At 44.9% G+C, this 16,234-nt stretch overlaps 1 protein-coding gene across 1 annotated transcript in view; it reads left to right on the top strand.

Annotated features, from left to right (window-relative positions):
* naaladl2 (N-acetylated alpha-linked acidic dipeptidase like 2) overlaps positions 1-16,234 on the top strand; it is a 273,612-nt gene that overhangs the window by 77,268 nt on the left and 180,110 nt on the right. The window contains exon 2 of the mRNA XM_031785955.1: positions 11,322-11,823. Coding sequence (XP_031641815.1) covers positions 11,322-11,823 — 502 coding nt within the window. The remainder of the gene's footprint in view (positions 1-11,321; positions 11,824-16,234) is intronic.

Raw genomic sequence — 16,234 nt, 5'->3', positions numbered from 1 at the left:
AGGATCCATCCTCAAGGTGTTTTTAACATATATATTCGATAATATATCGGGCGAGGCAATTGGTTTCTCATAAGAAGTGATTGGAAAAATGGCTACCTCAGTATTTTACGCAAGATTTTCTGCGGGAGACACCATGTGACCACATGCTATATATGGTCCCTTACGGCCATTCTTCAATGGAAATGCCTAAAAAGAAGTCACAATGCCACACCTTGGGGAATATGTGGAAAACGTATAAACGTGTACGTGTAAACGTGTACGTGTAAGCTCATTCGTAGCTCATTCACAGCCAGATAAGGAGTCATTGGCATGAGGCGGTTTCAAAAAATGTGGCGCTTCCTGGTTGGATTTTGATCTGGGTTTTGCCTGTAACATCAGTTCTGTGGCACTCACAGACAATATCTTTGCAGTTTTGGAAACGTCAGAGTGTTTTCTTTCCAAAGCTGTCATTATATGCATAGTCGAGCATCTTTTCGTGACAAAATATCTTGTTTAAAACGGGAACGTTTTTCATCCCAAAATTTTAATAGCACCACCTAGTCGCAAGAAGTTAAAGATATACTTCTCTTTAATGCAACCGCTGTGTCAGATTTCAAAAAAGCTTTACGGAAAAAGCACACCATGCAATAATCTGAGTACAGCGCTCAGAGACCAAAACAAGCCATACACATACCCGCCATGTTGTGGAGTAAACAGAAGTCAGAAATAGCATTATAAATATTCACTTACCTTTGATGATCTTCACCAGAATGCACTCCCAGGAATCCCAGTTCCAAAATAAATGTTTGTCTTGTTTGATAAAGTCCATCATTTATGTTCAAATACCTTTCTTTTTGTTTGCGCGTTTAGTTCACAAATCCAAATTCACATGGTGCAGGGATTTAGTTCAGACGACAATTCCATTATAGTTCGTAGAAAAATGTCAAACGATGCATAGAATCAATCTTTAGGATGTTTTTATCGTAAATCCTCAATAATATTCCAATCAGACAATTCCTTTGTCCTTAGAAAGGGAAAGGAAAGCAGCTAACTCTTACGGTCGTGCGCCTGGCATTCTGCCAGACACCTGACTCAAACAGCTCTTATTCGCTCTCCCTTCACAGTAGAAGCCTGAAAGAAGGTTCTAAAGACTTTTGATCTAGTGGAATCCTTAGGAAGTGCAATTGGACCACATTTTACACTGTATATTGGATAGGCAAAGACTTGAAAACCTACAAACCTCAGATTTCCCACTTCCTGGTTGGATTTTTTTCTCAGGTTTTTGCCTGCCTGCCATATGAGTTCTGTTATACTCACAGACATCATTCAAACAGTTTTAGAAACTTCCACTAATAATATGCATATCTTAGCTTCTGAGCTGGACTAGCAGGCCGCTTACTCTGAGCACCTTATTCATCCAAGCTACTCAATACTGCCATAAGAAGCTAACTTTCTGGGAACCTGGTTTGTATGAAAGGGTGAAAACAAAATGGGTGAAAAACATGTCCCACCTTGCCTGGCGAGGGTTCAGTCTCCTCGCTGCCCGGATGTACTCCAGATTGCATTGGTCAGTCCAGATGAGAAAATGGTGTTTAGCCCCCTCAAGCCAATGTCTCCACGTCTTCAAGGCCATGACTACAGCCAACAGCTCCCGGTCCCCCACGTCATAGTATTGCTCTGCCAGGCTGAGCTTCTTCGAGAAGAAGGCACAGGGGCGGAGCTTCGGTGGCGTACCCGAGCACTGAGAGAGCACCGCTCCTATCCCAGCCTCAGACGCGTTCACCTCCACAATGAACGCCAAAGAGGGATCCGGATGTGCTAGCACGGGCGCCGAGGTAAACAGAGCCCTTAGTTGCCCAAAAGCTCTGTCTGCCTCAACTGACCACTGCAGACGTTCAGGACCCCCCTTCAGCAGTAAGGTAATGGGAGCAGCCACCTGACCAAACCCCGGATAAATCTCCGGTAGTAATTGGCAAACCCTAAAAAACCATGCACCTCCTTTACCGTGGTGGGAGTCGGCCAATTACGCACGGCTGAAATGCCTTCACTCTCCATCTCCACCCCTGATGTGGAAATGCGGTACCCTAGGAAGGAGACGGCCTGCTGAAAGAACAGGCATTTCTCAGCCTTGACGTACAGGTCATGCTCCAACAGTCGTCCAAGTACCTTGTGCACCACGGACACATGCTCAGTGCGTGTAGCGGAGTATACACGCAGGTCCCTGAGAATCTCATCTACAAAGATTGGAAGACTGATGGAGCATTCATCAACCCATACGGCATGATGAGGTAATCATAATGCCCTGAGGTGGTACTAAACGCCATCTTCCACTCGTCTCCCTTCCGGATACGCACCAGCTGGTATGCGCTCCTGAGATCCAGTTTTGTGAAGAAGCTCGCCCCATGCATTGACTCAATCGCCGTGGCGATAAGAGGTAGCGGGTAACTGTACCTCACCGTGATTTGATTAAGACCTCGATAATCAATGCCTGGGCGCAAACCTCCATCCTTCTTCTTCACAAAAAAAGAAACGCAAGGAGACGGGTGAAGTGGATGACCGAATGTACCCCTGACGCAGGGATCCGGAGACATATGTCTCCATAGCCACTGTCTCCGCATGCGACAGGGGATACACGTGACTCCTGGGAAGTGCAGCATCTACCAGGAGATTTATCGCACAATCCCCCCGTCGATGGGGTGGTAATTGAGTCGCCTTCTTTTTTTTTTACAGAAGGCGAGAGCCAAATCGCCATATTCGGGGGGATGCGCACAATGGAGACCTGGTCTGGGCTTTCCACCATAGTAGCACCAACGGAAACCCCTACACACTTCCCCGAGCACTGTCGTGACCACCCCGTGAGAGCCCTCTCTTGCCATGAAATAGTGGTGTTATGATGAGCTAACCAGAGAAGGCCCATTTCCACGGGAAATGCAAGAGAGTCAATGAGAAAGAGACTGATTCTCTCCTCGTGACTCCCCTGCGTCACTATGGCCAGGGAGATAGTAGCTTCCCTGATTAGCCCAGACCCCAATGGTCGACTATCCCGAGCGTGAAATGGGAAAGGTCTAGCCAAAGGGATAATGGGGATCATTAGACTAAGAGCAAGCCCTCTGTCAATAAAATTCCCAGCTGATCCTGAATCGACGGGCGCCTTATGCTGGGAATGCGTGGGAAAATCAGGAAAGCGAACAGGTACAAACAGTTGGACAACAGAAGGACTCTGGATGAGAGTGGTGCAGATTCACCTGGGGTGACGCCAGAGTGCCCTGCCTGCTGCCTCAACTCCCAGAGGGACCGACCGGCAGTGTGTCCTCTGCGGCCACAGATGGTGCACGAACTGGAACCCCTCTGGTCTTCCTACACACCACCCCTCCCAGCTTCATAGGTTCAGGAGAGGGGGTGCGAGGGGATGGAACCACCAGACCCTGATCTGAACGTCGGCGGGTAGCCAGCAGGTTGTCCAGCCGGATGGACAGGTCCACCAGCTGATCCAATGTGAGGGTGGTGTCTCTGCAGGCCAACTCCCGACGTACGTCCTTGCGCAGACTGCAACGGTAGTGGTCGATCAGGGCCCTGTCGTTCCATCCTGCGCCGGCAGCCAGGGTCCTAAACTCTAGGGCAAACTCCTGGGCGCTCCTCATCTCCTGCCTCAGCTGGAAGAGGCACTCACCCGCTGCTCACCCGCCGGAAATGGCGGGTGAACTCTGTGAAGTCCTCCAACGCCGTATCTCCTTCCCCCCCACATGGCGTTGGCCCACTCCAGAGCTCTCCCTGAGAGGCACAAGATAAGGGCGGATACCCTCTCCCTTCCGAGGGAGCTAGATAAATGGTGCCCAGGTATAGGTCCAGCTGTAACAGGAAACCCTGGCACCGTGCCTCAGAAGGAGTGAGTAGTGGAGGTTCAGGTTGCATGGTTGAAAGTGCTGGCTGACCTCCCTGTCTCTCCCAACGGTCCAGGGTCTGGATAACTTGATCCATGATGGCGCCGAGATGGTGGATTACTTTCGCTTGCTCCTGGATGCGCTCCTCAACCCCTATACCAGGGGCACCTGTTCCTGCTGACTCCATGAGTGGTCGGCAATTCTGTAACGGGGTGCGTGCTGGTGGCAGGGAAGTCAGGCGCAGGAGAACGAAATTGGTATAAACAGAGATATTTAATAAATGCTTACAAACTCCGAAAACCAACATACAACATAAAGAAAGTTGGTAAAAACCCATCGCACATCATAACATACATGGCACCAATACATACAACAAACAATTCCCGACAAGGACATGGGGGAAAACGGAGGGAAAATATACAACATGTAATTTAGGGAATTTTAAACCAGGTGAGTGTGAAAACAAGACAAAACAAATGGAACATTAAAAATGGATCGGCGGTGGCTAGAAGACCGGTGACGTCGACCTCACGAAACACCGAACAAGGAGAGGAACCGACTTCAGCAGAAGTCGTGACACATTGATGAGATTATAATTTTTTACATTTACAAAGCTATCCGTCTCTGTAAAAGCTGAAAAAACTTAAAATATATTGCACATAATAATTTTCTAGAATTACATCATAATGGAAGTATTCTATGTATGGATTCTGTGTGTACAAGGAACTACTACACTAGGCTCCGCAACAATTAGAAATACAATTAAATGCTTGAGCGTGGCGCACACACAATACCAATAATAATACCAGAATGTCCAACCTATGAGTTGATTTGAAGGTAAGACTTTCTTCTGATTTCAGAGCAGAAAACAGGCTCAGATCTGAGGAAATGGATGTGGTGCATGTTATTGTTTTCTTGTCTAGCATTCTTAGACATGCCCCATCTACTGTACATTGAGATTTAATGCAGAGATCCATAAAGTAGAATTATTTGGGCCACACCCTGGGGATGGAATATTTTATTCATGAGCACTATAAAAATAAAGGCTTGCTCTGGTGGCCCAGGCCAGTAACATATTCTGAGAGCTGGGCCAGATGCTGGTTCTAAATGAATAGTACCGTAGCAAAACAGCACAGCAGCCATGCTTCCTCTTATTCCTCCAGGCTGGTGCAGCGTTAGTTCCAGCCACTGTTGGCCCACAGTAGTTCTTAACCAAGCATATACTTACTACACTTACAATTGGCATTTGTGTCTGTCCATGAAATAGAGTTTGCTGTTTAATTTGGCAACAGCATTTGCATTGTGTGCTGCTATGTTGTGCAGCGAGTTGTAGGTATTCCATGGCAATAATTTGCTTAAGTTTTTCTTGTCACCTTTCTCCAGTTTCTTTGCCCTTCTGTGAAATGTTCAACAGCTAAACTGATCGACAGCTGGCTTCATGTTTTGTAACTACGGCAACTGACAAGGTCATGTCAAATGAGATGATGGGTAGGCAGGACTGTGCTGGGAAATATTTACTCTCTCTTTTTTTGTCCTCTCTCTTCCTCCCACCTTCTCCCTCTCTCACCCACTCACACGCCCACGCACAATAACCTACTCCACACACGGACACAAACACACACACATTTCTCTTTTACTGTAATGAACAAAAATATAAATGCAACATGCAACAATTTCTAGGATTTTACCTAATTACAGTTCATATAAAGAAATCAGTCAATTTAAATAAATGAGTTAGACCCTAATCTATGGATTTCACATGACTGGGAATAAAGGTATGCATATGTTGGTCACAGATACCTTTAATGAAAGGCTGGGATGAGTATCAGAAAACCAGTCAGTATCTGGTGTGACCACCATTTGCCTCATGCTGCACATACACATCTACTTCTCATAGAGTTGATCAGGCTGTTGATTGTGGCCTGTAGAATATTGTTGCACTCCTCTTCAATGGCAGTGTGAAGTCCCCAGCACAAGGTGCACCTGTGTAATGATCATGCTGTTAATCAGCTTCTTAATATGCCACAGCTGTCAGGTGGATGGATTATCTTGGCAAAGGAGAAATGCTCACTAACAGGAATGTAAACACGTGTGTTCAATATTTGAGAGAAATACGCTTTTTGTGCATATGGAACATATATGGGATCTTTTATTTCAGCTCATGAAACATGGGACCAACACTTTACATGTTGCGTTTACATTTCTGTTCAGTATCTCATCAGTATTGAAACATATGGAAATTATATTAATAAATAATATAGTTACAGATACAGGCATTCAAGAAAGGTCTTGGGCTTTTCTTTCAATCTCTCTGTCAATGGCATCTAAGGGTTGAAAGTTAAAGAAGAGGGTTACCCTCAGCATCCCAATGTTATTCTCCCCTCTCCAACACTGATCCACAAACAGATTTGTATTCCATTGTGTGCCCTGAAGATTAACCATAGAATGCTATCAGGGCATTATAAGAACTATAGTTACTAAGGCTACTGCACATATACAATATATTCTGTAAACACTTGTTGAGTTGTTCTTTTTTGTATAACTTGAACAGGAATAGATGAGTAGATAAACAGTTAATTTCAGTATTAATGCTAGAAAGTCCATGGTAAGGCCAGTGTGATGCCATTTGAATGTGTTGGCTGAAGACTAACAGACACAGTTAGTTGTGATGTCTTCATGCCTGCCCTTGGCAATCAGGTTATCGATCACGTGTTGGTAGCTATTGTACATTCACCATATTATCAGTTGTCTCATTTGATTTCAGTCAAAATGACAAATCAAATCAACGTTTATTTGTCACGTGCACCGAATACAGCAGGTGTAGGTAGACCTTACAGTGAAATGCCTACTTACAGGCCTTAACCAACAGTGTGATTTTTAAGTAAAAAATAGGTATTAGGTGAACAATATATAAGTAAAGAGATAAAAACAACAGTAAAAAGACAGTGAAAAACAGTAGCGAGGCTATATACAGGCACCGGTTAGTCAGGCTAATTGAGGTAGGATGTACATGTAGGAATGGTTAAAGTGACTATGCATCAAATCAAATTAAACTTTGTTTGTCACATGCGCCGAATAAAACAAGTGTAGACTTTACCGTGAAACGCTTACTTACAAGCCCTTAACCAACAGTGCAGTTCAAGAAGAAGAAAATATAGGCTAAAAGTAGGCTAAAATAAAAAGTAATAATAAAGTAACACAATAAGAATAACAATAATGAGGCTATATACAGGGGGCACCGGTACCGAGTCATTGTGCAGGGGTACAGGCTAGTTGAGGTAATCTGTACATGTAGGTGGGGCGAAGTGACGATACATAGGTATCAAACAAACAGCGAGTAGCAACAGTGTGGGGGGTGTCTATGTAAATTGTCCAGTGGCGATTTTTATGAATTGTTCAGCAGTCTAATGGCTTGGGGGTAGAAGCTGTTGAGGAGCCTTTTGGTCCTAGACTTGGCGATCCGGTACCCCTTGCCGTGCAGTAGCAGAGAAAACAGTCTATAACTTGGGTGACTGGAGTCTCTGACAATTTTATGGGCTTACCTCTGACACCGCCTATTATATAGGTCCTGAATGCCAGGACGTTTGGCCCCCAGTGATGTACTGGGCCGTTCGCACTACCCTCTGTAGCGCCTTACAGTCAGATTCCGAGCAGGCGGTGATACAATGGTCAGGATGCTCTCGATGGTGCAGCTGTAGAACCTTTGAGGATCTGGGGGCCCATGCCATATCTTTTCAGTCTCCTAAGGGGGAAAAGGTTTTACGACTGTCTTGGTATGTGTGGATACCAAGGAACTTGAAACTTTCAACCCGCTCCACAACAGCCCGTCGATGCTAATGAGGGCATGTACGGCCCGCCTTTTCCTGTAGTCCACGATCAGCTCCTTTGTCTTGCTCACATTGAGGGAGAGGTTGTTGTCCTGGCACCACACTGCCAGGTCTCCGATCTCCTCCCTATAGGCCGTCTCATCGTTGTCAGTGATCAGACCTACCACTGTTGTGTCGTCAGCAAACTTAATGATGGTGTTGGAGTCGTGTTTGGCCACGCAGTCGTGAGTGAACAGGGAATCCAGGAGGGGACTAAGTACACACCCCTGAGGGGCCCAAGTGTTAAGAAGCAGTGTAGCGGACGTGTTGTTGCCTACTCTTACCACCTGGGGGCAGCCCGTCAGGAAGTCCAGGATCCAGTTGCAGAGGGAGGTGTTTAGTCCCAGAGTCCTTAGCTTAGTGATGAGCTTTGAGGGCACTATGGTTTTGAACACTCAGCTGTAGTCGATGAACAGCATTCTCACATAGGTGTTCCTTTTGTCCAGGTGAGAAAGGGCGGTGTGGATTGTGATTGAGACTGCGTCATCTGTGGATCTGTTAGAGTGGGTCTAGGGTGTCTGGGAGGATGCTGTTGATGTGAACCATGACCAGCCTTTCAAAGCACTTCATGGCTACCGAGTGCCACAGGGCAGTAATAATTTAGGCAGGTTACCTTCCCTTCCTTGGGCACAGGGACTATGGTGGTCTGCTTGAAAAATGTAGGTATTACAGATTCGGTCAGAGAGAGGTTGAAAATGTCAGTGAAGACACTTGACAGTTGGATTACATCCCGGTAATCCGTCTGGCCCAGCGGCTTTGTGAATGTTGAACTGTTTAAAGGTTTTGTTCACATCGGCTACCGAAAGCGTAATCACACAGTCATCCAGAACAGCTGGTGCTTTCGTGAATGCTTCAGTGTTGTTTGCTGCGAAGCGAGCATAAAAGGCATTTAGCTCATCTGGTAGGCTCGCGTGACTGGGCAGCTCACATCTGGGTTTCCCTTTGTAGTCCGTAATAGTTTTCAAGCCCTGCCACACCCAACCAGCGTCAGAGCCGGTGTAGTAGGATTCAATCTTAATCCTCTATTGATGCTTTGCTTGTTTGATGGTTCATCTGAGGGCATAGCGGCATTTCTTATAAGCGTCCGGATTAGTCTCCCGCTCCTTGAAAGCGGCAGCTCTAGACTTTAGCTTGATGCGGATGTTGCCTATAATCCATGGCTTCTGGTTGGGATATGTACATACAAGATCAAATCTCAGAGCTGACAAGGTAAAAATCTGTCGTTCTGGCAGTTAACCCACTGTTCCTAGGCCATAATTGAAAATATGCTCTCGATGTTGCAGCTGTAGAACCTTTTGAGGATCCATGCCAAATCTTTTTAGTTTCCTGAGGGGGAATCTGCTTTTTTGTGCCCTCTTAACAACTGTCTTGTTGTGTTTGGACCATTCTAGTTTGTTGTTGATGTGGACACCAAGGAATGTGAAGCTCTCCTGCTTCACTACAGCCCCATCGATGAGAATGGGGGAGTGCTCGGTCCTCCTTTTCCTGTAGTCCACAATCATCTCCTTTGTCTTGATTATGTTGAGGGTTGGGTTGTTATCTCTTGGCAAATAGTGTGGTCTACAATTTATCATAAGACACCCGCTAGCTGAATATTCATGTCATCATTCAGCCACGATTCCGTGAAACATAAAATATTATAGTTTCTGATGTCCCGTTGGTAGGATATTCGTGATCGTACCTTGTCTATTTTATTGTCCAATGATTGCACGTTGGCAAGTAATATTGGCGGTAACGGCAGCTTTCCCACTCGCCGTCTGCGGATCCTTACGAGGCACCCCGCTCTGTGTCCTCTGTACCTGCATCTCTTTCTCTTGCCAATGACGGGGATGTTGGCCTTGTCGTGTGTCTGAAGTACATCCTGTGCGTCCTGCTTGTTGAAGAAAAAATCTTAATCTAATCTGAGGTGAGTGATCGCTGTCCTGATATCCAGAAGCTCTTATTAGAAAAAAAGGTGCTATGAATAAAAGAAAGCAATAGCAACTTGATTTGCAGGTATTTAGCAGGTTGGTTATGTACTGTACATCTCTTTACATTTTAACAAGAACCAGCAATACCAGGGCACCTAATAAAACGCTAAATAAAATACTCATGCTCAAGAACGTGGCATGTATTTGATATACCTTACCATGTGAGGTGTCAGTCTGGCATCCTTCATGGAAAAGTCAAAGACAGTATTAGAATGGATGGCTTTGTCTGAGAGTTGAAAGGCATTAAATCGCTGGTGTTCCTGTGATTAAATGTCAGCTGTCACTCTGCATGGGAGAGCTGCTGTTTCCCCTCACCACCATATGTACAGTAGACTATGCCAGTCCACATGGGGTAAGGCTGGGTGGGGAGTGGCACTGGGTGTGTGTGTGTGTGTGTGTGTGTGTGTGTGTGTGTGTGTGTGTGTGTGTGTGTGTGTGTGTGTGTGTGTGTGTGTGTGTGTGTGTGTGTGTGTGTGTGTGTGTGTGTGTGTGTGCGTGTGTGTGTGTGTGCGTGTGTACATGCGTGCGTGCGTGTGCATTCTGAACTATTGGTTGACAAGGGTCAATATTAAAATTTACTTTGTCCCTTGGCAGAGAGGGAATCTTTTATCTGACTGTGCAGAAATAATGGACATTTAGTGGCGCATTGAAGATTGATGTGGGGAAATTCTCAGGCCTTTGTCTATGCTGCATTCGTACCATCAATCAATCAATCAAATGTATTTATAAAGTCCTTTTTAAATCAGCAGATGTCACAAAGTGCTTATATTGAAACCTAGCCTAAAACCCCAAACAGCCACGTGATGTCAGATCCAGGCATGTTATTTTTAAGCAAGGAACAAGCTTTTCTTCCTCCTCTCCCTGAAACACCCACACAAAATTAAATGACCATTCTGACATTGAAGTATACAATGTGAAAGGGACCATATTAAACTTATACATTTTTTCTTCTCTTTTCTTCAGAGAAACTGAAGAAAAGTGTTGCTCAGAGAGATCACTTAGTGTTCTCTTGCTGCTCAGGGTGGTGCAATATAACTTTCATAGCAACAGATTTCACTCTAATGTCTGTTTAAAGAAAGTCTTTAAAGCAATGTCTTTGAAAGAATAAGTGGCTTTGGTGTGCTTTTGAGTTTGGCGGCAGTTTGGAATTTTTGGTTATTATCGATTGGGCTTCTGTTTGGAGTTTGATAACAGTGTCAGTAAAAGGGACAGTTAAATTTGATGGTATACTAAGACACTGGGCTCCGTTTTATGAATTTGATCCCACTCAGTCATCTCCCTTAATGATCTGCTTCAGCAGCTGTAGTGAACTTAGCATGCTCTAATTGGGTTTCGTGCGACTATTTAGTTAGGGCGCTGGAGTTCAACCCCTGGGCCACATAAATACATCACCTTTGAATTGTTATGGTGATGTAAGCCCAGGAAACAATGTGTGTGCCATGCGCGTCAGTGGTAATGCAGTGCATAGGTCCAACTGCACAGGCTCTCTCAGTGTAGGTCTGTATGATATACTGAAAGGTTAAGTTCATCAATTTGGTTGATTAGCTGTTAACCAACCCCTCATTCAGTGCTCATTTTAACCTGGGATAATAACAGAGACCTCTGTATAATCTGTTTGTATCCAGGTCTTGAAGGCATGGCATACAGGAAGGTGCGTGCGGCCCACACAGGGTCTCTGGAGCGGGAGGAACTGCAGGCATCCGCCCTGGACCTGGAGTGGGACATGGAAAAGGAGCTACAGGACCCGGGACTAGGCCTGGACCGCTTCCAGCTGGAGTGTGTGGAGCATCGGACCGTGGGCAACTCCAACCGTGCTGATCCAGACCCAGACCTGGAGCCCATCCAGCCCTCTGTGTCCGTCTCGCCACACGGTAGGTTTGAGCGGCTGCAGGAGGACCCCAACTACATCTCCCACTTCACCAGGGCTCCACCCAAGGGCCAGCGGAGAAGCAGCTGCAGCCTGGTCAAGTACCTGCTAGCAGGTGTAGGGCTCTTTATCCTGGGGCTACTGATAGGCCACTACGCCCACAGCACGGACAAGCCCACCCCTGAACCCCCCACTGACACAGACCTCCTGGAGGAGCTGCTGAGGGACATCACAGCTGAGAAGATCCAGGCTCTGCACAGGTAGGTAGGCCTTTTCACACATACACCAATTACTCCGTAATTCTCTGTTTCTTAGTGCTTCTTAGTGTGGAGGCATTATGCACAGCTGCAGAACAATAAATAGCGAGCTGAGATGATTTGCATGAAAATTACATTCATTTGGAAGTGTTTCTCTGAGAAGGAGGCTCTCCCAGGTCATGCAAAGGTGATTTAGAGCACATTGTTTGCTGCTGATCTCTCAGCCAATAAACCTGCGGCCCCTTCTGAAAGCTTTTCTCTGTCTGAGTGAAAGTTAGACATTCTTAGGAAGCAGATGTGGGCTTTTCTGTAACAGTCTCTCAGGGACCTGCATCCTTCTAGCAAAGACAGTCTCCCAGCCAAACACTGTAGCACACTGTATCCCCACTAGTGACAAGAAGGCCTTGTTCACTCCATGCCCAGCTGTGTATAGCTGACAGGCGGGGACAGGGCCCAAGCAGGTAGTAATGTTAAATTAAATGCCGACAAACCTCTGGTGGCATGATATTGTTTTGGTGCCAAGGATCATGGAATACATGTATATTTGTGTCAGAAAGATAACTCAGTTTCAACTGAACTGAGACAATCTGACTCCCAAACAGGCTTTGCAGTTTAGTGTATTTATTATTTATTTAGTCACATTTATTTTTCAGGCGACAGGGCCAACAGCAGAGCCCAGATTCTTTTGGAGAAAGACACAGTGTTGTAACCTCAACTAACATTATGATCATGCATTCAGCCACCAACTCATAGTTCATACCTTGGATGAACTACCTGTTTGGGGGTGTGGGCTATATCAGCCTGCTAATATGGGACTAGTAAAGGCCCAGTGCACTACTTTTGTGAAGAAAAATAACACTTTTTTTTAAATCAGGGGGTGCTTCAGCACATTCAGCACCCCTACTTCCTGCAGCTATGCAACAGAGGGAATCCTGCAATCTCTCTCCCAAACTGATGCTCTATGGGGAGAGGGGATATTGTGTTAGAATGTTTCAAAAATAAAATAAAATAGTTACGTGAAATGGTTTTATCCTCAGTAATTCTCCCACATTAACTAACGGCATTCTGTCCTGCTTGGATGCCTCAGCTCTTTCCACTTTATTTGTGACCACTCGGATTTCTGCAGGAGGCTAGTAGACTACAATTAACTTTATTTAGTCAGTGCACTGTGTGCTTGGTGATTGACTATACATAAATAGAAGGGTGGGATTTAGTGTGCTATGATGAACAACGGTATGTAATAGTCTGAAGTTTGGGCATTTTCTCCGGCCAAAAGGCCCATTGTTTTCCCCTGTATAGACTCTTATGCTGAGACGTTAATATTTCTTTGGGTCATTACTGTTTGTGTTTGCTTCTTTTACCATTTACACGTCAAAGAAACGTGCAGGCGCATAAACAGTCTCGGTGAAATTGGATTAGCCAAAAATCCCTGGAAGAAGTCAATCTCCCTCTGTTTGTGTCTCTCTAATGCTATTCTTTATCTCCCCAAGACACTCACTCACTAATTATGCCCTGTAATTGATACAGTCCAGCATGTTGGGAGCATTTCTCATCCTCACCAATTGAAATAAATAATCCCAAAGTCAGATTAAGGGTCATGTCTCCAGGCGGATAAGGAAGGAGGGTTTGTGTAGAAGAAAAGAAAAAACGGTTTGGACATACTGATTACTGTAACAGAGCTCTGGAAGACCTAAGAAGATACTGCTAGAGACCTTTGGTCTCCTGGTCAGTTCCATCTCCAAACAGAGAGCGGGGCTACAAACTGTCTAGGTTTAGTGTCAAACATGGGTGGCAGCTTTTAAAACAGGCCAGAACACAGTACATATAGCCTGGCCAAATATTGTAGCTACCCACTGGGCACAGACGGTAATTCAGAGTTTATTCCACGCTGGTTCAACATAATTTCATTGGAATTATGTGAAAATAATGTTAATTCAACCAGTGTGTGCCCATCATGAAGAATGGCTTTCTACCACCGTTGGGCTCATAAAGATATTGTGTGATGTGGTGTTATGTGTCATTGACCTAGATTGCCCATAACATTGTCAGTTCTTTTTTTATTCCCCATGGAGACAGACCCATTTGAATGAAAAGATGAAGCCAGACTGTTTCTCTGTGCAAATGTAGTCTGTTTTGGTTTGGTGCCAAATTGAATTTATATAGACAATCTTAGATTAATCATCAACTGGAGCCATATTAACCCGGCTGGTAGGGTGCCAATCATAAACTCAACAGGAGAAACTTGTGAGTAAGCGCAGCGTTTAAAAATGATGCTGATTCTCTAACAGGTGGAGCAGCCGCAAAACGTTATCTTGATTACAGCTAGAATATGACAAATAAATACAGTAAGAGTCTTATTGTACCACATATTTCTTATCTACCTTCAACACATTTGGGTTCGTAGTTATAAAAAATAGAACGATGCCCAGAAATTAGACTCACACCTCCATATACCTGTGCACGGGTGTTAGGACTTTTGTAGCTCTGACTAGAATACATCTCTTTCCATCCCTCCATCCCTCCCTCTTAATGAATCTCTCTCCACTGAGGGGGCTGTGAATAGACTACACCACAAGGTCATCTGGGGCTTATTTTATAACCTGGTGATAGGACTGGTAACATTCCTTTGGTAGAATACCTAGACTTAGTGAGGATATTATGCATTCTTTAACAGACATCTCATTATGATTGAAAGCTTTTGAATAAAAAGAACAGAGTATTGTTGTGGGAATATAGTGTCATATGGGAAATGCTTGAGGTGCATGTGAATTGAATAATGACCTAATTGGTTGTCAACATGAACCATTGCCAAGTCGGCATACAGCTATTATAGTGTGACACTTAAATCAATAAAAGTATGTTTGGTATACCGAATAATGTAGAATGTAAATACAAATCTAAAAGGAGATTTAAAGAAATGGAATTATGTTATATATGGTCATATACAGTATAGTGTGCATAGTACGGTACTGTATTTCAGCATGCCCAATGTTTCACTTTTTTGTGCTGTAATAATTCTTAGTGTGCTGTAAGTATAAAGGCGCAGGGAAAGACCCAGATGCAGACACAGGAGGCAGATTATTTGAGTCTCTGATATGTATTAGTCCAAGGGGCAGGCAAGAGAATGGTCGTGGACAGGCAAAAGATCATGAACAAGGTCAGAGTCCAGGAGGTACAGAGTGGCAGGCAGGCTCGAGGTCAGGGCAGGCAGTATGGTCAGGCAGGCAGGTTCAGAGTCAAGGCAGGCAAGGGACAAACCCAGGAGGACTACCAAAAGAGAGATAAGAAAAAACAGGACCACGGAAAACCACACTGGTTGACATGACATGACGAACTGGCAACAGACAAACAGGGAACACCGGAATAAATACCCAGGGACTAATGGGGAAAATGGGTGACACCTGGAGGTGTGTGGAGACAATCACAAAGACGGGTGAAACAGATCAGGGCGTGACAGTAAGGTATGAGCTGTGTCTGTTTATTGTGTATGTAAGAGAGAGAATGAGAGACTGTGTGTGCATGCCCGCATGCAGCTTCTGCTGAATCTGTACGACCACTGCTCACTCAAGGCTAAGACCCATTGTTAGGATACAAGTTGCGATCGATTGCTGTAGAATGAAATTGATATTCCCGGGGGGTGTGAAACATAATTAATAACGGTGCATTACAATGGACATCAATAAGCAGGAGACTACTCTAGTCCCACTGTCACTCCCAGGACAACAGGACAGCACTTACTTCTTCTTAAAGAGAAACTGCATTTGAGCAGACAGATAGATAATGGTATGTTTGAATGGCATTGTATTTTCTCCTGGCACAGCTCCTACTTCCTGGTGGAACAGGATGTAGAATAATGTCAAACAGCGTCCATTTGGTGAACATGGAACTTGCATAGCAGTCATCTGATGGGCGAGGGAGGCAGTGACATGATGAGACAGGACAGAGATTGGTCAAACACTCTCCAGCGCAAGAGTGTAGAAATAATGAGGACTTGAAAAGTATTGTAAGCCAAATTGGCGCTCCCAATATTTCAACAAGCACCAGCAATTACCAACATCTCCCCCAACATTCAGGTCAATTCAGGTCGATTTTTAGAAGCAGTGAAATTTGTTTTTAAAAGAAGAACTTGAAAATCAACTTTGGGAAACAGATTGCTGCTATGGCAACTAGCAGGATGAGCCCTTGCATGCACGACTTTGGCTCAGTCCAACCAAACGTCCACGAGTGTGAAGCCCAGGGTGCTGGTTTGTGAAAAGCAATTAAACTAGGGAGCTTGTCTCTGTGGTGGAAGGGAGCAGTAGGCTACGGGTGTCAGGAGTCAGAACCACGGCCCATCAGCCATGCCGGATGGATCCACTGTGAGCCCATGACATTTAAAACAAACAGTGATTAAGCAGGAGATTACCAAAGTGAC

This window comes from Oncorhynchus kisutch, linkage group LG13 (genome assembly GCF_002021735.2).
Source record: "Oncorhynchus kisutch isolate 150728-3 linkage group LG13, Okis_V2, whole genome shotgun sequence".
NCBI classification, from domain to species: Eukaryota; Metazoa; Chordata; class Actinopteri; order Salmoniformes; family Salmonidae; genus Oncorhynchus; species Oncorhynchus kisutch.
Note: the sequence above shows the minus strand (reverse complement) of the source record. Positions and strands in the feature narration are given on the sequence as shown.